Source organism: Chiloscyllium plagiosum, chromosome 23, assembly GCF_004010195.1.
Source record: "Chiloscyllium plagiosum isolate BGI_BamShark_2017 chromosome 23, ASM401019v2, whole genome shotgun sequence".
NCBI lineage: Eukaryota > Metazoa > Chordata > Chondrichthyes > Orectolobiformes > Hemiscylliidae > Chiloscyllium > Chiloscyllium plagiosum.
The window spans coordinates 19,702,748-19,726,142 of NC_057732.1; the positions used below are offsets into that span (position 1 = coordinate 19,702,748).

Sequence of the window (23,395 nt, forward strand, 5' to 3'; positions counted from 1 at the left end):
TCAATCTTAATGTTTGTCAAAATTTTCAGCACATCAGCTTCCTCAATCTCTATCAGTTCCAGCATGCTTACCTGCTCCTCGATGGTTTCATTCACTACAAGGTCCTTTTCTTTCGTAAAGACAGAAGCAAAAAACTCATTCATGATGATCAAGAAATGATTGTTGGGAATACCCCTCTGATTCACGAAATTTCTTTAGGGACTGAAACTGCCATCCTTACCTCATCTGACTTATATGTGGTTCCAAACCCACAGCAACGTGATTGACTCTGAACAACCTTCTGGGTAACGAGGGATGGGCAATAAATGCTGGTCTCGTCAGCAATACCCGCATCCTGTGAGTGAACATGAAAAGGGGGAAATGAATTGGACAGAGCTGCATTGGACTGAGTGGCTCCTGCATTGGTGAGAGTAGGTTGTTTTTCAGATGTGCTCGGATAACAGGCAGAAATTTAATATTTACAAAAGCCAAGTATTTTCAGACGCATCGTTCTAATATATGGTGTTCTGATAGAGATTAACCAGTTAGTAAGATTTTTAAAGCAACCGTTTTGAAAGATTTAAAAACTCCCGATTTTAAATCAAATGTCTTGATTCATGAGGCGGTGCAGTTGGGATTATTGTTGCAGTTGTACAGTAGCAGATTTTTGTTGTTTACTGCTGAAACATTGCCCGCGGCTGCGCTATCTGACCCTGGTCAGCACTGCGGGAGCCTGCAAGCAGGCGGACAGTGTAACTGCCGCTTTAAGCAGAAATTTTGTCCTTTCTGAGCTGTCATTCTTTAGCTTTACCGACGTAAATTCCAGGCCTTTGGTGGTTTCCATGGTTTCTGGCATCACGTGTAGCTGGGAGTCGGTGAGTCTTGTGAAAGATGCTGCGAATTAGCATTTTGCCATTGAAAACTGGTAAGGCATAGCCGGAGGGAGGGGGGTAGGGGAATAGATAATGACACTTTAATTCAGTCAGGCGGTATCCCCCAAGCAATACATCAGGGTCAACTCAGTTCCTCACATGCAGTCACCATTTGAGAGTGTTCAGCAAAAAGTTACTATTGCTTTCTACCGCTATACAGACTTTTCTTTTGAATTTTTTTTTTGCTGTGTTAGCTGACTCCCTGTGCATCGCAGCATAGGAATGAGCATTAAAATCCCGGCTGGGTTGACGGACTTGCTGCAGAGCTTCACAGTGGAGGTGCTGAGGAAGCAGCCGGCCGATCTGGTTGAGTTCGCCGTGCAGTACTTCAGCAAGCTGCAGGCGAGCCAGGAGCTGCCGTTCGCCCATGAGAAGAGCGGCGGCGGCGATGGCGCTTTCCGAGCCGCTAAGGCGGTGAACTTCGCCGATGAGCCGATGCAGACCGACTCCGAGGATGACGAGGACGAGGAGTTTGAAGGTACGGTTGTGTAGATTTTCATTCTAAACTTTTTTTTTGGTTTCTTTTCGTCAGTGTTTTCGAACTTATTCCTTGCAGTGTTTTCTTTTTATTTGCTCTGAACTGTGCGAGAGGGCTTTAGGGGTGAGAAGGGGATTTTTCACCCCCCCCCCCGACCAAGGGTAATGGGAAGCACAATAGTCACTCTTTCTTTATCCCTCAGCTGTAAGGTCTAAAACATTGAGGCCAGCTTGTGGACACAAGGTCCCTCCCATTCCTAACCCCCTCTAACATAAACGATGGTCCGAATTACTGTTTTCTGCATAGCAAATGTTCAGTGGAGTTAGGAGTGGGCGGAGTTTGGGGCTGACATTGATCAGCCGGGCCGAATGGCCCGTGGCTGTTTAAATTCCACACCATTTGTTTTATCTAAGGGCAGCCTCGGTAATTGGGGCCCAGGGTACCATAGGACACTATTTTAATCTTCATTTGCAAGATTAAAATTTTGGCCTGGCATACTTGTTTTTAATTTCAGGGTTAAAAACACATTGTGTTGAACATGAAAAGTGATGGTTCGGGTCCTCTTGCTGTTTGAACATTTTTGAAGATGTTTTCAGTGTTGGGTAAGTTGGGGACAGTGTTGATAAGTGTACAACTTATTGAAAATAGACTGTGCTGTGAATGGTGAAGTTGCCAGATTGCTCTGGTGGGTAATGGTTTGTGATATATTTGCTATATTAAAAAAAATTGAATCCCTAATTTGGGAAATGTGAGGGACAAGCTGTGAAAGAAGGCTAATAAACTATTTATTGAAATGCTGTAACTGTAAAGTGAAAAGTTCACTTCATGCAGAGATCAATGTGCATCTCCTCATTGAACAGAGCTATTAGCCTTTTTGATTTAACATAAACCATTACTGTATACGTCATTTGATACCTCAAAGTCGATACCTCAAAGTCCGTACCTCGCTGTCTTTGGTACCATTTACTTTATTGCTCTTTTTTTCTGCTGCTCTGCCCATAATTCAGCTCCCAAGTTTCGAGGAGAATCCAAGTTATATCACTCCATCTTCCTGTCACTGTTATGTAGAAACAGCTTCTCTGCAGATATGTATCAGCTGGTATTGCTTGTTTTCATAATGTGTATCATGCAATGACTCGGGGGGGGGGGGGGGGAAGTATAAACTTCTACGTAGTGTCATCTTTTAGTGTGCCCAAAATTTCTCATTTATGGATTGGAGAAATTGCAGAGGCAACAAAATCTCTAGTAATGAATTTAAGGATTAAATGTCTTGAATTTAACAGATCCAGAAGTTCAGGAAGTATGCTCACTAATGAGTTAAGTTTTATGCACAGGAAATTTTATCAGTAATCATGGGAACTCTTGATAAGTAACTGGAAGTTAGAATTTAGCAAGAAGTGACAAACTATTTTAACCTTGAACAATTTTATATGCTCGTTGGATGCTGCCTGAATTGCTGTGCTCTTCCAGCACCACTGATCCAGAATCTGGTTTCCAGCATCTGCAGTTATTGTTTTTACCTAATTTTATATGCAGTAAATGTTCCAATTAGTTTTGTGTAATTGGAAGCAAGCAATATGACAAAATGGATCAGCTAAAACTCCTATAGTGTTTTATGAGAAGAGTTGAAACCAAGTGCTGTTTTTAAATGGTAGGGAATCAATACTCTGTTGTTTCATTCAAATGAATGAATAAAGGTAGAATTTGTAACCTTTCCATTATACATTCCATTTTTATTCTAACCATTCTTAATTTTTTTTTTCTCACTGACTGGTCTTCTGCCAGTGTTAAAGTTCCAGTGTCTCTGGAGGATGTAATGGCATGTTTACATTTATGTAGCATGTTTGCATATTCTATTTGGTCAGAGGAATTTAATTTGCAAAGTTGACTCAAAATTAGTGCAGATATAATGTTTATTTAATACATGCAATGCAGAAACATTCAAAGGCACTTCATAGGAGCATATTGGCAGGTGGAACTGAGATGGAGGAGCTATAAGAAAGATGATCAAAGAGGTCAATTTTAAGCAGGATAATGAAGCAAAGGTGGTATTGGGGCATTATCAGTTGCTAATTATATCATATCTTGGATCAGTGGAGTATTGGATGCACATTGCTGGTCTAATTTTAATGCTGTTTTTGGATATGTGGCTGAGCCTGATTAAAAATGACAAGACAGATGTCCTCGAAGTTCACTGATCAGATCAGCCATTGCCACATGTTACACTGCTGTAATTCCAAATGTTATTTTGCCATCTGCTTATTTTAGCACAAATTTTTGGACTTTTCATTCAAGCTGTTCTCCTTTTGGTTCCAGTATATAATAGCTGATGTCAACCTGTTATTCTGCCACTAGGAAAACCTGACTTGTCTGCCTACCTGTTTTTATTTTGGAATGAAAACAAACGTAAATGTGAACCATATTAAAAGAAAATCAATTGCAGTAATGAAATACAAAAGTGGAACTTTTGCTATGGTACCAGTAATCACTGTGTATTATGTCTTTGCAAATCACTTGTCATAACAACATTGTCTAATTCTTGTAATAATTTTCTAACTTTATTTTACTTCTGTTCTTCAGCCTGTCTTTCCCAGTATTTTCAAAACTCTGGAATTCATCTCTTAATTTCCTATAAATTTTTTTTTGTTGGATCATCTTTTATTTTTCCAAAATTGATCTATAGCCTTCTGATTATTGCCTGATTTCTACTTTCTTTAAATTTTTGGTGAGTTAGTTGATATGGGCCAAAATCAATGGAGTTTCAGCACTGTCTGAATGGAACAAAATTAAAAATCACAACACTAGGTTATAGTCAAATAGGTTTATTTGGAAGCACTGTTACTTCATCAGAGGGTTGGAATGCAACAACTGACTAATCCAGAGCCGAATGTTGTTCACTCATTATGAAGGCTACAGTGGGAGTTCCTCCCGTATGTGAATTGGGGGCAGACAGTGGCATAATGGTTACGTTAATCCAGAGCTCAAGACTAAAGCAATAGATAAATCAGCAGTTGATGAAACTTGCATCAATTAATAAAGCTGGAATATAAAACTCATTTAAGTACTGTAGTGATCATCGTAACCAGCGTTTAAAACCCTGTCTAATTTGCTAATGCCTTTAGGGAATGAAATCTGCCATCCTTTTCCAGTTTGTCCCATGTGTGACTCCAGGTTGAAAGCAAAGTGGTTGACTTTTTAACCATCCTCTAAAGTGGCCTAACAAGCAACTGTGTTCAAGGTCATTGGATATGGATAGCAAATCTAGCCTAGCCAGGAAGACCTGCACCCCATGTAGAAAGAATATATCTTGTTTAAAAGTACTGAAGTTGTGACATGAATGCAGCATTGGACTGAATGTGGCATCAAGGACGTCTGGAAAAACTGGAGCCAGTGGAATTGGAGAGGGGGAGCCCTCTACTGGTTGGAGTCATACCGAGCACAAAGGAAAATGGTCACATTTGTCAGCGGTCAATCATTTCAGTCCCAACATATTGTTACAGGAGTTCGTCACGATACTCGGCTAGGCCCAAGTATCTTCTGCTCCATCAATGAACTTCCTTCCATGAGGTCAGAAGTGGGAATAATGGTCCACCAACATTCAGTACTAAATGTGAGAAGACTACAGAGCTTTGATTTGATCCATTGATTTTGCTACCTCTTCTGCTGTTTGGCATAGTCCAGTGTTGTAACTTCACCAGGTTGGGGCCTCCTCTTGGAGTTTGCTTGGCACTACTCCTTGCATGCACTCCTAAACTCTTTCTTCATATTAAGCTGACATTTGCTACATTTCTGTGGAGACTGGACCATGCTAATACTGGATTCAGTAAACAGTTATAAGTTTCCCATTGTATCCAATCATGCACAGCATTTACAACTACCCCGAAACAATGTATATGAAAGTAAAGGCCTTTTTTGAAATAGGCAAACAGCAATTTGCTTACATACACTATTTTTCTATATTTTGTATTTACATAGTGCATTCCAGTACTTAATAGCCAATGACCTGCTTTTGAAATGTAACTAGTTTTTTTAAATACAAGAAAATGTAGCAATATATTGCAATTAGAGCAATATAAATCACCAATGAAACTTCGAACTGATGTTAATTGTGGGCTCAATTTTAATTGGAACATTTGAGAACTTCTCATAGCAAAGATCTCTAAGTACTATTCAATCTACCTGCATGATTTTCATGACATCATTAAGATTGCCTGTATTTTTGATTGAATATTCTGCTTTCTGACATGCAACAATTTATTAAGATTAGTCAATGTTGTTAACTATTCAGAAAATTGATCCTTTTCTGGAATGAGTTGGGTGGAAAGGAAGGGAACAAAGTCATAGGTGCGTTAGAGTTGTACAGCAGGGAAACAGACCCTTTGGTCCAACTTGTCCATGCTGACCCGATGTCCTAAATCAATCTAGCCCCATTTGCCAACATTTGTCCTATAGCCCTCTAAACCCTTTATTTATGTACTCATCCAGATGCCTTTTTAGATGTTGTACCAGCCTCCTCCACTTCCTCTGGCAGCTCAATCCATAGACAATAGATGCAGGAGTAGGCCATTCTGTCCTTCGAGCCTGCACCACCATTCAATATGATCATGGCTGATCATCCTTAATCAGTATCCTGTTCCTACCTTATCTCCATAACCCTTGATTCCACTATCCAACTCTTAAATGAATCCAGAGACTAGGCCTCCACTGCCCTCTGGGGCAGAGCATTCCACACAGCCACCACACTATGGGTGAAGAAGTTTCTCCTCATCTCTGTCCTAAATGGTCTACCCTGTATTTTTAAGCTGTGTCCTCTGGTTCGGCACTCACCCATCAGCGGAAACCTGTTTCCTGCCTCCAGAGTGTAGACTCCACACACCCCAGCCTCTGCATGAAAAAGTTGCCTCTTAAGTCCCTTTTTAAATCTTTTCCCTCTCACCCTAAACCTTTGCCCTCTAGTGTTGGACTCCCCTACCCTGGGAAAACCCCTTGCCTATTTACCCTATCCATGCCCTCTATAACATCATCCCTCAGCCTGTGACGTTCTAGGAAATCTAGCCCAGCCCATTCAGCCTCTTTCTGTAGCTCAGGGAGACCAGAATTGATTGCAGTATTCCAAAAGTGGCCAGACTAATGTTCTGTATAGCTGCAACAAGACATCTCAATTTCTATACTCAATGCATGTGACTATTAGGCCCCTGAAGAGTTGCCTCATTGTCAGGCAAAGTTGATTCTGGAAATAATAGAGGCATGTAGGAATGGCACTACATTTGGTTCGCAGCTGATTTTAATCTGCATAATAACCAGATTAAATCTAATTGATAAGGGTAACATGGACAATGAATTAGTGTACATCAAGGGTTGATTCTATGTGCAATAGATGGCTGAAACAACATGCTATTTTATATCTAGTCCTGTGTACTGAAGTAGATTTTATTAAGAGATCTTGTCGTTGAGGATCCTTTACAGTGTGGAGATCACAATTTGGTAGAAGTTAAAATTCAGTTTGAGGAAGGGCAACTTGTCTCATCTTTTGTGTCCTTATCTTTTAAACAAGCATGTGGCAGAGGAAGAAGCTGTCTAAAATGGGCTGGAAAAAATATTAAGGGGTAATTAAGTGGATGAGTATTGGTCGACATTTTAAGCACATATTTCAGAAAGATTTAACAAATCTTCCTCCTGTCAAAAAGGAGAACTTGATGAGAAGGATGAGTTGCCTGTGGTAATGGAGGCGTTCAAGGTGAATATCCAATCAAAAATTAGTTGTACGATGCATTGAAAACTAATGGTAACCCAGACAGTCGGGAATTTACAGGGACCAGTGGAAGGTCTTGAAAAGCTAAGAGGAAGAAAGTTGATTGTAGCAGTTAATTAGAAAGAAATATGAAAAAAAAACAGCAAGTGTCTGTGGGCATATAAAAGGAATGAGAATAGCTGATGTAAATGTCAGACCCTTGGAGGATGTGACTGAGAAGTTAATGATAGGGATAGGGCAGATAATTTTAAAGCAATATTTTGCATCTGTCCTCCGAGGAGGATGCTATAAACACCCCCAAGACAACAGATAAGAGGGAAAGTCTTGTAACAGTCTCTATCGTGAGATATATTTGAAAAACCAATGGAACTAAAGGCAAACAAGTTGACAGGACCTGATGCCCTGTATCCAAACATTTTTGAGGAAGTAGCTGCATAAACATTGGAGTCATAGAATGTTGATTTCTAAAATATTTTGTTCAAACATTTTTACTATTGTCGAGAGCTTAACTTCAATGCATTAGAAACATTATTTGTGATTGTGATTACATTTCTGCATTTTCTTTTTGTGCATTGTGTGTGTGTGTGTGTGTGTGTGTGTGTGTGTGTGTGGGATCTAACTATACAATACATAAAGCTGAACAAAATATAACTGAACCAGAATATATCCTTTTATAAACAGTTTGCAACTGATCACTAGAGCCTCAGCATGCCAAGGGCAACATGGCATGCATTACACTGACGCTTATTCTGACCTACATTTGATATGCCAATGCGTATTATACTTAGTATGACAAATAGATACTGTGTCAGTCAGTTAATGTCAAAATGTTTACAAATGTTCAACTCCATTTAAACTTGTGTTATGCATAGAAGCATCTATAATATTCTGTAATATTATTGTCTTGCAAGGAAATGTATTACTCCATCCAGTAATGAGGTCTTTGTTCATAGAACAATTAATGACTTGCGGTACAGGTAATTGTTCCAAGGAATTCTGTTATTGATTGTGTGAAGATTTTTGTGTATGTGTGTAGGAAAGAGAAAGATGTCTTTGCAATTCCTGGGTCCCTATAGGATGAACTGTACTTGTAGATATTTCTCCAACCAATCTGTTCTGATGTATTATTACACACCACTGGGGCAGGAGGAACTTTAAACCCAGATCTTCTACCCTAAGAGAGGGCCAGGGCCGCGACCACTGTACCTACCACAAAGAGCCTCCATTATCATACTTGTAGATATTTTCTGGTCAGCCTGTCAAGAGATATTATTACACATCTCAGCAGCAGGCTGAATTTGAACCTCCTGGCCGAGAGATAGGTACCACAAGACCCCTTATTGTACTTGGATGCTGGTTGAGTCTCTGCGAGTTTCTACTCATTGCATCAGCCCAATTTGGGCAAAACTGGTTGAACCAACACAAGACTATGGAATTTTAAATGCAAGTAATTTTCAAAACCAATTGCACTGGTGTTTTCTGTGAGTTTTTAGACTGGCTTGATTCAACTGAATCGGGCATTACCCAGAAAACTGGCCCTTTCCGGAAGTCAACCCTACAAAATTTCTGCCAACTGCATTGGTTCAGAGGCTGTTCAAATTATTCATTTTCTAAACGTCCATTCTGCCTTAATCAGGTCGCACTACATTTCATGGATATATAGCCTTCAGAATTGTTACTCAATGTAAAATCTGCATATGGATGTTATTATTTTAGAGACGGATGTCCTGACAATTGGTCATGTAAAGCTTCTAAAGTTTTAAAGGAACTCTGACGAGCAGGTTTTTTTAATCATATTGAAGATTAATTTGCTAATTTACTGCACAGCAATGAAACATTTTAATGGTAGATCATGTCCTTTCTTAGTGACTCTTTTCATTAAAATTAGCTTTCTCTCTGGGGAACATTGAGGAAAAAAAACTGTCGATAAATTCATTTTCAGGTGAATGAATAAAATTTCAGTCTTACCATTCTTTTAAATATATCCAGAGGCACTCTGCACTTATTTCTATCCATTATAATGACCTGTTGATACACTTCCCAGTTGTGCTGGTTAGTGGAATATCATCTTTCTGAATATGAAAGTTGGTTTTTTTTTGTTTTAATGAAAATTTAAACATTCAATGTACCCAACTATGTTGAGTGCAGTTAATTGCTGGCACCCAAAGCAGAAACACTATCTAAGAGTCACTATGCTGAGATTACACTACATTTAATCTCCTGTAACAAAATGCCTGAGTAAGGGGGCATCCATTTAAGACTGGGAGGAGGAATTTCTTTGAGAGTAATAGATCTGTGGGGCTCTTTATTAGGGGATATTGAGACTGGCTGTTAAGCCTATTCAAAATTGAGATTGATATTTATGATCCATAAGGTAATCCAATGATTTTGAGGGAAAAGGCAGGAAAGTGTGTTGCAGATTATCCAATCGGCCATGGTCTCGTTGAATGGCAGAATGGACTCCAAGAGCTGAATGGCTTATTTCTACTTTAGGGTGGGAACAGTAAGGAGTCGCGAAACAAGGTATGAATGAGTTGGTGAAGGTGGCCAAAGATAAGAGTGACGAGATAAATTAAAGGGAAACGGCTTTGAAAATTCCATCTGGATTAATGAGGGATACATGTAAACTTTATTTTTAATGTGACACCAAATTGTTTCTAAATTCCTAAATATCTTTTTATTTCCGACACCTTTTTGTTTTTTGGTGGTCTGGATGCATGGGATGTTGTCAACAAATTTGGTTATTTTGTATTTCGTTTATGTGTAATTCAGTGTCAAATTATTCATGTTTATGATTCACAATTTAATATTAATTAGTGGTGTCTCTGAAGTTGTTGGAGAAATGTCTTTGATGCTTGTATCCAGAGTGAAAATGGTAGCAAGTGACGCTTCATTAACGTAGATGCTAAGGCTACAAATGTGGCTTGATGAGATCTCATGCTGTTAAATTATATGTTACAACTGTTTGTTTTCATGAACATATGAGTGATAAATTAAATTATTTAGGCTAAGCAGAAGCTGTATGTTTACAGCAGTAATTTAAATACTTGTGCTATGAAAGAAAATGTGTTGGTAATAAATTGCAAACAAAAGTTTTCATCTTTTTCCCTTCAAGTCAGATAATGCTATCAGAGCGGGGTTAATGACCTGACTATCAATGTTCAATACAGTAGTACAAGTAACCAACCCCAACGTCAACTTGGGAAATTGTAGTTTAAACAAGGATGTGACTCAGAGTTTGTTTTGCACAGATTATCCTGTGGATGAGAGCACATGCCACAGTGAAAACTCATTGATGGATTGGGAGGATAGATTAACCACAAGAGTGAAGTCAACCAATTTATGCTGTCCAAGCCATGACAGATAACTGGAAATCCTTGTGTGATGAAAACAGAGGTTACAATTTCTCTCCTGTACAGCATCCATACATTTGTTGTTTAAGTCCCTAATTAATCCTAGTTTGCGCCATCCAATTCAGTTATCTGTTTATCATATTTATTCCATTTTAAATTTGTTGTTTGATTTATAAGTGCATTTTGCTCATGTCATTTGGTACAACTACAAAAATGTTTTGTGAGACTGGCTGTATTTTGCTCAAGGGAATGGAATTTTGTAAAGATGTCATTATGTTTAAATGGTCTTCATGTTACTGCTATGACTGTATACTTTGCAAGTTAAAATACCAAATGGACTAAAAGTTTTTTATTTTGGTCCATGAGTTTTATTCTCCAATTGTCCTTGAGTTGGAAGATGAAGTCTACTCATGGCAGTGATTTTCTGCCATGGGTCTTCATTCGAGACTGAACAAGTTGGTTCTTGATCCACAGATCTTCGGCACATGGGACAGGATTTGCACAAGCTGGTGGTTTCTGGTCTGTATAACCTTTTCTGCGCTCTACCCCCTCATTTTTGCATTTAGACTTGAAGCATAATGCAATTCAATGGACAAATCATTGCTATTTGAATGGCTGGCAGCAACCTCCTTAAAGGTCATTAATGCCAGTGCTGCTGTCTTTCAAGTAGTGCTTCATAGTATCTTTCCAGTGTTTTATTTGTCTTTCCAAGAAACTCTGGTTGAGAAAAGAGGAACTGATGGGGGTGATGCTTTTCACCCATCTGGGTGCAATATCCATCGCAGTTAATTTTTGCAGAACGTTTGGTCCATCTAATCTAACAGCTGGTGAGACTCCTTTTGTTTTGTGTTTTCCCATTTGAACCTGGAGTATACAATGGAGGGTTTGCTAATAGCATTAGGGGAATTGTTATGAGTACCAGATACAGTCCAGCTTTCACTTCAGTATGGGAATGTGGTGAGGACTTGTTGATTCGCTGAGCTCTGTTGTCAACCACTTGTCACTGTAGTTTGTAGAAGGTTGGGCTAGTGAAGCCAGTCCAATGAAGTCTCAAGCATATAGCACTCTGCACGTTAGTTGAGAGAGCAAATTTAGTTTTGTGAGAAATGTTGTTTTTGACATGTCTTGACATTTTTATATCTGTTGGAAACTCTGCATATACAAGTGGTAAATTATAGCAACCACCAAGAGTTTGAAGATTTCCATAAAAGGATGTTAAACCCAAAGTACGAAAGAGAATAGTTTCCCTTTTGATGTTTCTGTAGTGGGAAACATTATCTGTCACTTGGCCAGTACTAAAATCAGCATTACAGAATTCCCAAGTATATTGTTTTGCTTGGCAGTATATTAAAATCATCTAATAGTAACTGACTCGGGCTGAGATGTTTTAAGACTTCATGAAATGTAAATTTTTTTTTAGAAGAAGTTTATATCGCAGGCATATGGCCATCCATCTTTCACCTTGTGACCTGAAAGCAGACTGAGTGCCTCAAGCCTACCTGCCGAGCTACAAAAGGCTGAAGCTGAGAATTCCTTCTGGGCTTGGCATTTAAGTTGGCATTTAGACAGCACAGATGCTGACAAGAGTACTTTTCAAGCTAATTCTACTTTGGTTATAACTTAGCCCAAGTAATTGCAAGACTTCAAATGGATTGGAACTTCAGGGTAAATAAAGCTCTGACATTTCACCCAGTGGCTTTAAAACTTTACTTATTTTTTGAATGATTTTGTTTCAAATTGTTTTTGTCCATTTTAAGGATGGACTTGATTTCTTTTTGAAGTTCCTATTCCTCAATCTATGCTTAAGGCTGTAAGTAGGATTATATTTAAGAGGGAAATCAGGAGGGCAAAAAGAGGACATGAGATAGCTTTGGCAAATAGGGTTAAGGAGAATCCAAAGGGTTGTTATAAATACGTTAAGGACAAAAGGGTAACTAGGGAGAGACGAGGGCCCATCAAAGATCAGCAAGGTGGGCTTTGTGTGGAACCTCAGATAATGGGGGAGATACTAAATGAGTATTAGTATTTAATGTGGAAAAGGACATGGAAGATATAGAATGTAGGGAAATAAGATGGTGACCTCTTGATAAATGACCATATTACAGAGGAGGAAGTGCAGGATGTCTTGAAACACATAAAAGTGGATAAATCCCCAGGACCTGATCAGGTGTACTGTAGAACTCTGTGGGAGGCTAGGGAAGTGATTGCTGGGCCGCTTGCTGAGATATTTGTATCATCGATAGTCACAGGTGAGGTGCCGGAAGACTGGAGGCTGGCTAACGTGGTGCCACTCTTTAAGAAGGGGGGTAAGTACAAGCCAGGGAACTATAGACCAGTGAGCTTGACGTCGGTGGTGGGCAAGTTGTTGGAGGGAATCCTGAGGGACAGGATGTATTTGGAAAGGCAAGGACTGATTGGGGATAGTCAACATGGCTTTGTGCATGGGAAATCATGTCTCACAAACTTGATTGAGTTTTTTGAGGAAGTTAACAAAGAGGCTTGATGAGGGCAGAGTGGTAGATGTGATCTATATGGACTTCAGTAAGGCGTTCGACAAGGTTCCCCATGGGAGACTGATTAGCAAGGTTAGATCTCATGGAATACAGGGAGAACTAGCCATTTGGATACAGAACTGGCTCAAAGGTAGAAGACCAGAGGGTGGTGGTGGAGGGTGACCAGTGGAGTGCCACAAGGATCGGTGCTGGGTCCACTACTTTTCTTCATTTATACAAATGATTTGGATGCGAGCATAAGAGGTATAGTTAGTAAGTTTGCAGATGACCCCAAAATTGCAGGTGTAGTGGACAACGAAGAAGGTTGCCTCCGCTTAGAACAGGATCTTGATCAGATGGGCCAATGGGCTGAGAAGTGGCAGATGGGGTTTAGTTGAGATAATTGTGAGGTGCTACATTTTGGGCAAGTAAATCTTAGCAGGGCTTATACACTTAATGATAAGGTCCTAGGGAGAGGGCTTATACACTTAATGATAAGGTCCTAGGGAGCATTGCTGAACAGAGACCTTGAAGTGCAGGTTCATAGCTCCTTGAAAGTGGAGTCTCAGGTAGATAGGGTAGTGAAGAAGGCTTTTGGTATGCTTTCCTTTATTGGTCCGAGTATTGAGTAGAGGAATTGGGAGGTCATGTTGTGGCTGTACAGGATATTGGTTAGGCCACTGGTGGAACATTGCGTGCAATTCTGGTCTCCTTCCTATCGGAAAGATATTGTGAAACTTGAAAGGGTTCAGAAAATATTTACAAGGATGTTACCAGGTTTGGAGGATTTGAGCTATAGGGAGAGGCTGAACAGGCTGGGGCTGTTTTCCCTGGAGCGTTGGAGGCTGAGGGGTGACCTCTTAGAGGTTTACAAAATTGAGGAGCATGGATAGGATATATAGACAAAATCTTTTCCCTCGGGTCGGGGAGTCCAGAACTAGAGGGCATAGGTCTCTTTAATATCTTTCCCCTCTCACCCTAAACCTAAGGGGCAACTTTTTCACACACCGTGGTAGGTGTATGGAATGAGCTGCCAGAGGAAGTGGTGGAGGATAGTACATTTGCAACTTTTAAAAGGCATCTGGATGGGTGTATGAATAGGAAAGGTTTGAATGGGATATGGGCTGGGTACTGGCAGGTGGGATTAGATTGCGCTGGGTTATCTGGTCGGCATGGACAGGTATGACCGAAGGGTCTGTTTCTGTGCTGTACATCTCTATGACTCTTCCCTGTATCAATTACTTTCACTGTTTTCTACCTTCAGGTCATTTCAGATTCTGCAAAATGATCTGGGCAATTAATTCTGCCACACAAAAGACTGTTATTTTAATTTTAAAATCAAATTCAAGTACATTTGTTTTATCTCTTGCTCATTTGGTGACATATAACCAAGAGTCCCTCATCTTTAGCTTTCATATGAGTGCTTTCTAATAGAGTAAGTAACTTTCATATTTGTCACTGTCTAGAAGATCGCAACTTTAGTAGAAGTGACTTTTTGATTCCCATTAAAATTATGTTAAAGCCAGAATTTATGCTAAGTGATTGAAGGAGCTTATGTACAAGTTCAAATACTGTACTATACAAACATGACACAGTGCATTCATTGCTGATGTAATTTGCAAAATACATTGCATTACTCTATACAGAAGGAATACATATCTAAGGAAAAAATACCCACCATTGATTACTGTGTGTTTAGGTTGAGCAGGCTCTATCTAGTGGCAACAATCAGTTGGTGCAGGTATCAGTTAAAATCCTTGGACTGCCAGCATTGACCAACCTCTCTCTCCAGATGGCACCCACATTGTCAATACGAGTTCAGGGGAAGAGTCAGGGGATCAAGTTAAGAACAGGGGGAACAAAGCTAGTGGGTGGCAATCGGTTGTGATGGGGAAGCGGGGGAGATGGCGAGTTGGAGGAGTGGTCATAAAAGAATGTTATCCACAGAAGAGGATTTTTGAGGCAAATGATTTTAAAAGTGAAACAGATGTTAAATAGATATACTATTTGACTTTACCCTAGAAATAATAACTTCTTCACTAAATTGTATGTTACACCATGACAGGTTACTTTATACTTGTTATTCGCCATGATGATATTGAGTTGTGGAGTAGGCTGAATGGCTTGTGTTCCTATCCACTCTTTGCACGTATATCATGCAGTCAGTATTGTTGCTAGTTGGCCTGAGCATCGAATGCATCATAAATCCGGATATTGGGATGTGGTCCTAGTAGTTATAAATTGTTGAGTCATAAGTAGCAAGTTTATGCAGTGGGTATTAGTGGAATTTGTTAATTTCAGGATAATTGGATACAGTTTTTATCACAAGGTTACCTTTGTGATTGATATTGAGCCAGACTGAAATCTTAATGGCAAGTCAGCAGTACAACCTATTTGTTGCACTTGTTCACAGACTTTCCAGGTGACATTTCTTCACTGAAGCTTGCCGTAATTGTCAAACCATTTTGGTGCAGTGCCTTTTTGAGGGGAAAAAGGGACCTATGCATGGAATATCCATTGGAATGAAATATCCTTCGAGAAGTGGAGTATGGACCAGGAATTGAATTATTATAATAGAATCACCAGAATTATTATAGCACAGAAGGAGAGCATTTAGCCATTGTATCTATGTTGGCCCTCCAAAGGAGCAATTCACCTTCTCACCATAGGCCTGTGTTCCCATTCTCAGAGAACCAATTCTCTTGTGAATGTTTTTGTTAACCCACAGACTTGACAGGCATTATAAGTCCAACATCTAACAACTTGCCAAGGGTAGAAGTTATTTTTCCTCATACTGCCAGTGCTGATTTTGCAACTTACCTTAAACTTGTACCCTCTGGATCTAGATCCTTCCACTAGTGAGAACATTTTCTCTCCATCTACTCCGTCCAGACCCCTCATGATTTTAATACCACTATCAAATCTCGTCTGAATTTTCTCTCTTCTCCATGCAGCTTTGACTTCTCCTGTTTTTGGAAATGAAGTTCCTTAACCATAGAAATACTCCTGCAGTCTCTTGAATACCTTCACATGCTTCCTGAGGTGTGATGCCTGGAATCAGATGCACTACTCCAGTTGATGCTGAAACATTGTTATGTACAGGTTTATCAGAATTGCCTTGCTTTTGTACTGTGTGCCCCTATTGATAAAACTCAGGATATTGTCCACACGATAAAATAGTGTCAACTTATCTTTCACTTTCATTGACATCCACCGCAAATGCACCCAGACCCCTCTGCTCTTGTTTCCCCCTTACAATTGTACTCTTTATATTGTCAGTGTTCCTCAACTGAGGTGAGTCATATAATTATACATCACAGAAACAGACCTCTTATGTCCAACTAGTCCACACCAACCAAATACCTGAAACTGATGTCCTTTTTACCACCATTTGGCACATTTCCCTCTAAATCCTTCTAATGCATGTCTCCTTTGACATGTAATTGAACCCACCTCTAACGCTTCCTCTGACAGTTCATTCCAGACACACTCCACCCTCTGTGTGGAAAAAGTTGGTCCTCTGGTCCCTTTTTTTAAAGCTTTCCCCTTGTACTTCACATCTATGCCCTCTAGTTTTGGACTCCCCCTACCCTGGGGAACAAAAGACCTTGGCTATTCACCCTATCCACACCCCTCATGATTTTATAATCCTCTGAGGTCATTCCTCAGCTTCTGATGCTCCAGGGGATTCGGCCTCTCCTTTTTATAGCTCAAACCCGTCGATATTGGCAACATTTTATGTAAACCATTTCTGAACCCTTTCAAGTTTAACACTTTTCCGATTTTAAAAAGTTGACCAGAATTGAACACTTCACATTTCTGTACATTTGATTTCATCTATAACTTGTCTGCTGAATTCCACCAGTTTATACCCTTTTGAAAAGCATGATGTAATCCTTTTCAAATTTGATTAAAAAATTCCAGTTTTGAATAATCATTGCAGTTTGAAGTTGTTTGTCAAAGTGCAAGCCCTGACTAAATATTGAGGAAGAGTCATGTCAATCAAAGACAATCACCTGATGAAGCAGCAGCACTCTGAAAGCTGGTGCTTCCAAATAAACCTGGTGTTGTGATTTTTAACTCTATATCAAAAAGAGGAGACCAAAATAAGACTAAATTGAGAGAGAGCTATTGAGAAAAAACGCTTTTTAAATTGTCAATAATTTTTTAAAATCTGCAGGAATGAGACTCCCTACTTGTGAAATAAGTTTGGAAATAATGAAGGTTTTTCACTGGACAGTGATAAATCTTTTCACTTAGTTTTTCACAGTGAGATTATTTGCTATATACCATCCAAAGTCTAATACTTTGTGCCATTCAATATAAGTCAAGGTCAGATTTTTCAAGATGCCAATTTTTAATGTTGCTTTTCAAGGATGACAGCATCAAGAACAGCAACTTCTTAATCACCACATTTTACTAAACACATGTGGTCACTGATACCTTCGGTTACCTTCTACAGTGAAATCCCAATGCTTTTGAAAATTAATTTGTTGGATGTCAGCATTGATGTCTAAGTCAGCATTTATTGGCCATCTTTAATTGTCGATGAAGGTGATGACAAGCAGTTGTCTTGAAGAGCTGCAGTTCTTGGAGCATTATTGCTACACTCGTAATGCTGTTGAGAGGGCATTCCAGAATATTCCAGCAACACTGAAAGAATGGTGATTTATTTCCAAATCAGGATGGTGTTTGGCTTGGAGGGGAACATTGGAAGTGGTGGTGTTCCTTTGCATCTGCTGCCTTTATCCTTCTTAAATATGTAATGGACCAGGCCAAACCCCTCAACTTTTCAAGAAAGCAGTCCAGACCCTAACTTTGCTTTTAAGTAAGTGTAAAGTAGATATTCCAGGAGAGAATCAGCTGATCAAACCACTTAGTTTTAAACAAAACGGAATTAATTGACGAGATTACTGAATAAAACACCAACAACAGAAAACAGAATGCTGAATAACTTAATGTCTCTGAAAACCCAACTTAATGATGCTGTTCCAAGTACTTGCAATAATCTCCATACGTCCAAATATTTGCAAACACCCCTTGGCACAAAAGGTAAAAGTGGACACAGGGTCTTACAAGAAAGAAGTCAGAGAGAGCAGGGTCCAGCAACACACACACACACACACACACACACACTTTTTTAAAAAAAATCAGAGAAAAGCTGAGCTGGGAGTTCTGGCCACTCCCCTTTCATTATACAAGTTTTTTTTTAAAACTTAACCTTCTGCCTGAGGCAGTATCTGTAAGCTATTATTAAATTGGCCCTAAAACCCTTCAACCTCTGGACTTTTCAGAGCCTGTGTCATTTACGACCTCTGGGTGGGTGGGGGGCGGGGAGGACAGTCTAACTTTGTTTAGGGGAGCAGCTTTGTCACACGTGGTAGGAGTGGCAAGTTGGAAGGCGCTGTTGGAGGAGCCTTAGAGAATTATTGTAGTATAATTTGTAGGTGATATACACTGCTGCCATTGTGCTTGGGTGGGGACTTTTGAAGGTAGTAGACAAAGGGTGATTTTACTGATTGAATTTGTTCAATCAGATCTGCAGATTTCCATAGCCAGCACTAATCTTATAGCTTTTTGGGGACAGTTTTGTAGATCTGTCTGGCAAAATTTATCATGTCATTCTTGATTTTAATTCTGGCATTTTTTCGTTCATTCTTTGATCCAGTACACACAGTTCTTTACATTTTTAGTTCTAAAAGTTATACTAAATTGAAAATTAATTATCCAAACACCTAGCATGTTGGTGTCACTGGCTGACGAACAGTAATTGTCCATCCCCAGTGGCCCTTGAGAAGGTGGTGATAAGCTGACTTCTCGAACCACTGCAGTCCATGTATAGTAGGTTGACCCACAATGCCTTTTTGAGGGTATTCCAGGATTTTGACCCAGTGACAATGGAGGAATGGTGGTGTATTTCGAACTCGAGTGGGAAATTGCAGGTGCTGTTGTTTCCATGTAACTGCTGCCCTTGTCTTTCTAGATGGAAGTGGTTAGCTAAGGATCTTGGGTGAAATTCTGCAGTGTGCCTTGTAGATAGTACACACTGCTGCTACTGAGCATCAGTGGTGGAGGAGTGGATGCTTGTGGATGTGGTAGCAACCACGTTGGCTGCTTTGTCCTGGATGGTGTCAATTCCTTGTTGGAGCTGCACCAATCCAGGCAAGTGGGGAGTATTCTATCACATGCCTGACTTGTGCCTTATAGATGGTGGATAGGCTTTGGGGATTCAGGAGGTAAATTACTCATCTCTGTAATCCTAACCTCTGATCTGCTCTTGTAGCCACTGTCTTTTAATAGTAAATCAGTTGAGTTTCTAGTCAATGGGAACCCACCGGAAGGTGATAGGGGGTTCAGTGATGATGATAATGCCATTGAGTGTCAAGGGGTGCTGATTAGATGTCTGTCTCTTATTGCTGATGGTCATAGCCTGGCATTTGTGTGGCATCAATGTTATTTGCCATTTGTCGGCCCAAGCCTGGATATCATCCAGATCTTGTTGCATTTGAATGTGGAGTGCTTCAGTAACTGAGGAGTCATTAAGCACAATTCATGTTGTGGAATCATTGGCGAACATCCCCACTTCTGACCTTGTGATGGAGGGAAAGTCATTGAAGCAACTGAAGACAGTTGGGTCAAGAAGACTGCCCTGAGGAACTACAACAGAGATGTCCTGGACCTGCAATGACTGATATTCCACAACCGTAAACCTCTTCCTATGTGCCAGGTATGACTCCGACCAGAGGAGTATTTTCCCTCTGATACCCACTGATTGCAGTCTTCTGGCTCCTTGATGCCACACTCAGTCAAAAGCAGCCTTGATGCCGAAGGCTGTCACTCCTCCCTCGCCTCTGAAATTCAGTTCTTTTTGTCCATGTTTGAACCAGGACTGCAATGAGGTCAGGAGCTGAGCGGTCCTAACAGAACCCAAACTGAGAATCACCTGAGCAGGATGGCACTGCTGATGGAATCTTTATTGTCGGTTGCTTAATTAAATTTAGTGCTATTATCAGGTTTCGCGTCAAATGGGCTTGCTGCATTTGGGGCTTAGTGCAGCACAGCATGAAAAAACTACATTGAGCAATTGCCTGTATGTGGTTCAGTCCTGGTTAACTTCATTATTTGAATAATTACTTCCTCAAGTATGGATATTTGACCAGATGCTTCTTAATCATATGTTTCTTAATATAACGAGAGAGAATTGTTTTGATGTATGATTTGAAGCACAGCCAACCAATGAGTTGGCACTTCTTTGTTTGAGAGGCTTTATTGCAACACCAAGAGAAAGAGATTTCAGAAAGAAAACATCTGTCAGTACTGAGTGAGGCACAATACATATGCAACAGATTTTGATGGCTTACAGTTTTATATCTTGACTTTCCTACTGAGATAGCGATCTTTCTATTCTCTTCATACTGACATGTAATTTGAGGAAAAAACATGTCTATTTTTATACTAATTTTTGAAAAAAAGACTTCTGCGTCAAGTTTCTTAGAATTCTGAGGCAATTGGGCATGACTTTTTTGGCTGGATTTTCCATTACTGTGAAAGTTTCTCTGCTGTTTCCATAGTCAGATGTCAGTAAACCTCCAACGATGTTCACCACACTGGAAAAATACAGATTTATGAAAAGCTACTTGTAAAACTTATAGTCCGATCTGCAGCGTTGCAATTTTTAACATGCAGTATCACTTTCAATTGTCCTGTTTTTAAATTTCAAGAATGATCTAATGTTTGGTACAGGCATTCATCCTCATTCTGAGGGCAGCCCACTGGGTCAGTGCTCAAAGTTGCCAGGGACTAGGGTTCAGTTCCAGCCTCAGTCAGCTGCCTGTGGAGTTTGCACATTCTCCCTGTGTCTGTGAATTTCCTTTTGGGTGCTTTAGTTTCCTCCCACAGTCCCAAGATGTGCAGGATTATGGAAGAGAGTAAGGGTGGGTCTAGTGGGATGCTCTTCAGAGTGTTGGTGTGGACTCGACGGCATTTTATGAATTTACTTTGCGAAGCAAAAGTTCTCACTCACTCACTCACTCATAATAAATTGATTAGGGGCTGAGCAGTTGGAAATTTAGCATGGCTCCATCGGGGATGAAGAAACTTTTTTAAAAAAAAAACTGCTGGTTAGTTGGGTTGGAAAGGAGTAAATTCTCACAGCTCGGGATGGAATGAGAAAATGGGAGAAAATTTAGCAGCATTTTGCAACTGCCTAAAGTTTGCAGGAGATTGTCACGAGAATGAGGCACTAAGGTTTTGAAGAGTCAGAGTTCAGGACAGAATTAAATTGTTTAGTGTGGAGTATAGTTAATTTTTTTTCTGGAGATTAAGACTGGATAGAACTTGAGAGACCAGAGTTTATAATGGGTAAGGCTGAATGGTTTGCTCTGAATCCTGAGGGAAACTGGTGAGTGGAGGTCTAGGACTATGAGTGGGGCTCAGGCTGTACTTTTGTGGAAACATCCAGATTACAGATAACTTTCAGTTTTATTTCTGGCAAACAGAATGTTGAGATTGAACATCAGGCAGATAGCCAGAAAATGTTTAGCCGTTCAGGAACTGTGTAACTCCAACATGATGGATAAATGTTGATATTTGACATTGCAATTATAAATATTTTAGAGATAGTTACGGTATAGTTTTAAGTTATTCAATTACAAATTAATGGAACATGTACATTTTAGCCTTTCAATAATATGTATATACAGATAGTTCACAAGAATGGAAAAACATAATAAAAAGCCATTCAGCCCATTGGATAAGTTGCACCATTCAGTAGGATAATGGCTGACCTTGGCACATCCACATCTACCTTGGATGGAGAATTCCAAACATTCCCAGTTCTTTTTGGGTGGAGAAATTAAGTAATCCTTTTCATCTTTGTCCCCAAGCCAGAGAAATCAGTATCACCCCCTTTGTAATCTTGAATATTTCAGTGAGATCTCCTTTTTCTAAATTCCAGAGAATATTGGCCCAGTTTACTCATGCTGTCACCCCAGGGAACAATCAAGTGAACTTGGTCTGTACTACCTCCAATCCAAGTAAATGCTTCTTTAAATATAACATTCAAAATTGCACATTGTATTCCAGGTGTGTTCTCCTCAAAGCCTCGTAATTGTAGTCAGATTTCCTATTTATAGTCATTCAGTAAAACAGAACTTGAGTATTTCTGAAAGAACATTTTTTTGAAGGTTTCCATCATCCACTCGTTACTCATCACTCATTTAGTATAAGTGTTGGTTTTTAAAATAAGAGAGTGCTGATTGGTTGGTTGGACAGTTGCAGGGCTTTGTCATGCAACAGTTAATAGTGATTGACCGTTAACTTCCAGGCTTCATGTAGATTTAAATCGGGCAGAATTGACCAGTTTGGTCATGGAAATTGCTTATTGATAGGTTTTTATTTAAACAGCTCTTTCTCATTGTACTCCAGTTTTTTTTCAAAAAAGATAAATAGACACTGTTCTTGCATGGGACAGTTAGATAAGGTGGTTTAGAAGGCGTGTAGGATGCTGCCTTCATGAAGCCATAGAATGCAGCAGAATGGAGGGTATGCTGATACTGTGTAAAACATTGTTCAGGCTACCATAGGAGGGGACTGCATGCAGTTTTGGTCACCACATTTGCAGGGAGGATGTGATTGCACTGGAGAAGGTATGAAATCTTTTGAGGGGCATACATAAAGTGGAGAGGAAGGCATTTTTTTCCATCAAGTCAATAATTCGGCCAAAAATTCAAGGTGAGAAGGAGCAGACTAAGAGATTTTGTTCAGCTAGAAAGTGGTGTGAGTTTGAAATCTGTCTGAGTGGCTGAGTCAGAAACCCACATAACAAAATTTTAAGTAATACTTAGATATTCACTTGCATTGTGGTAGCCTCAGTGGCGCTGGAGCAAGAGATGGAAAATAGACAATAGGTGCAGGAGTAGGCCTTCAGCCCTTCGAGCCTGCACCGCCATTCAATATAATCATGGCTGATCATTCCTAATCAGTATTCTGTTCCTGCCTTATCTCCATAACCCTTGATTCCACTATCTTTGAGAGCTCTATCCAACTCTTTCTCAGAGAGTGGCCTCCACACAGCCACCACTCTCCGGGTGAAGAAGTTTCTCCTGAGCTCTGTCCTAAATGGTCTACCCTGTATTTTTAAGCTGTGTCCTCTAGTTCGGCACTCACCCATCAGTGGAAACTTGTTTCCTACTGCCAGAGTGTCCAATCCTTTCATAATCTTATACGTCTCAATCTTCGAAACTCAAGGGTATACAAGCCCAGTCGCTTCAGTCTTTCAGTGTAAGGTAATCCTGCCATTCCAGGAATTGACCTCGTGAACCTACGCTGCACTCCCTCAATAGCCAGAATGTCTTTCCTCAAATTTGGAGACCAGAACTGCACACAGTACTCCAGGTATGGTCTCACCA

The 23,395-nt window shown here is 39.9% G+C and overlaps 1 protein-coding gene across 4 annotated transcripts in view; it reads left to right on the forward strand.

Annotated features, from left to right (window-relative positions):
• Positions 1 to 389: 389 nt before the first annotated feature.
• LOC122561679 (cAMP-dependent protein kinase type II-beta regulatory subunit-like) overlaps positions 390 to 23,395 on the forward strand; it is a 122,683-nt gene continuing 99,677 nt past the window's right edge. Inside the window, exons 1-2 of one of the 4 annotated variants that reach the window (XM_043713670.1) lie at positions 390 to 404; positions 1,106 to 1,389. In XM_043713670.1, the coding sequence (XP_043569605.1) occupies positions 1,134 to 1,389 (256 nt within the window). In that variant the 5' untranslated portion in view covers positions 390 to 404; positions 1,106 to 1,133. The other 3 variants (XM_043713668.1, XM_043713669.1, XR_006315086.1) reach the window with 3 other exon arrangements.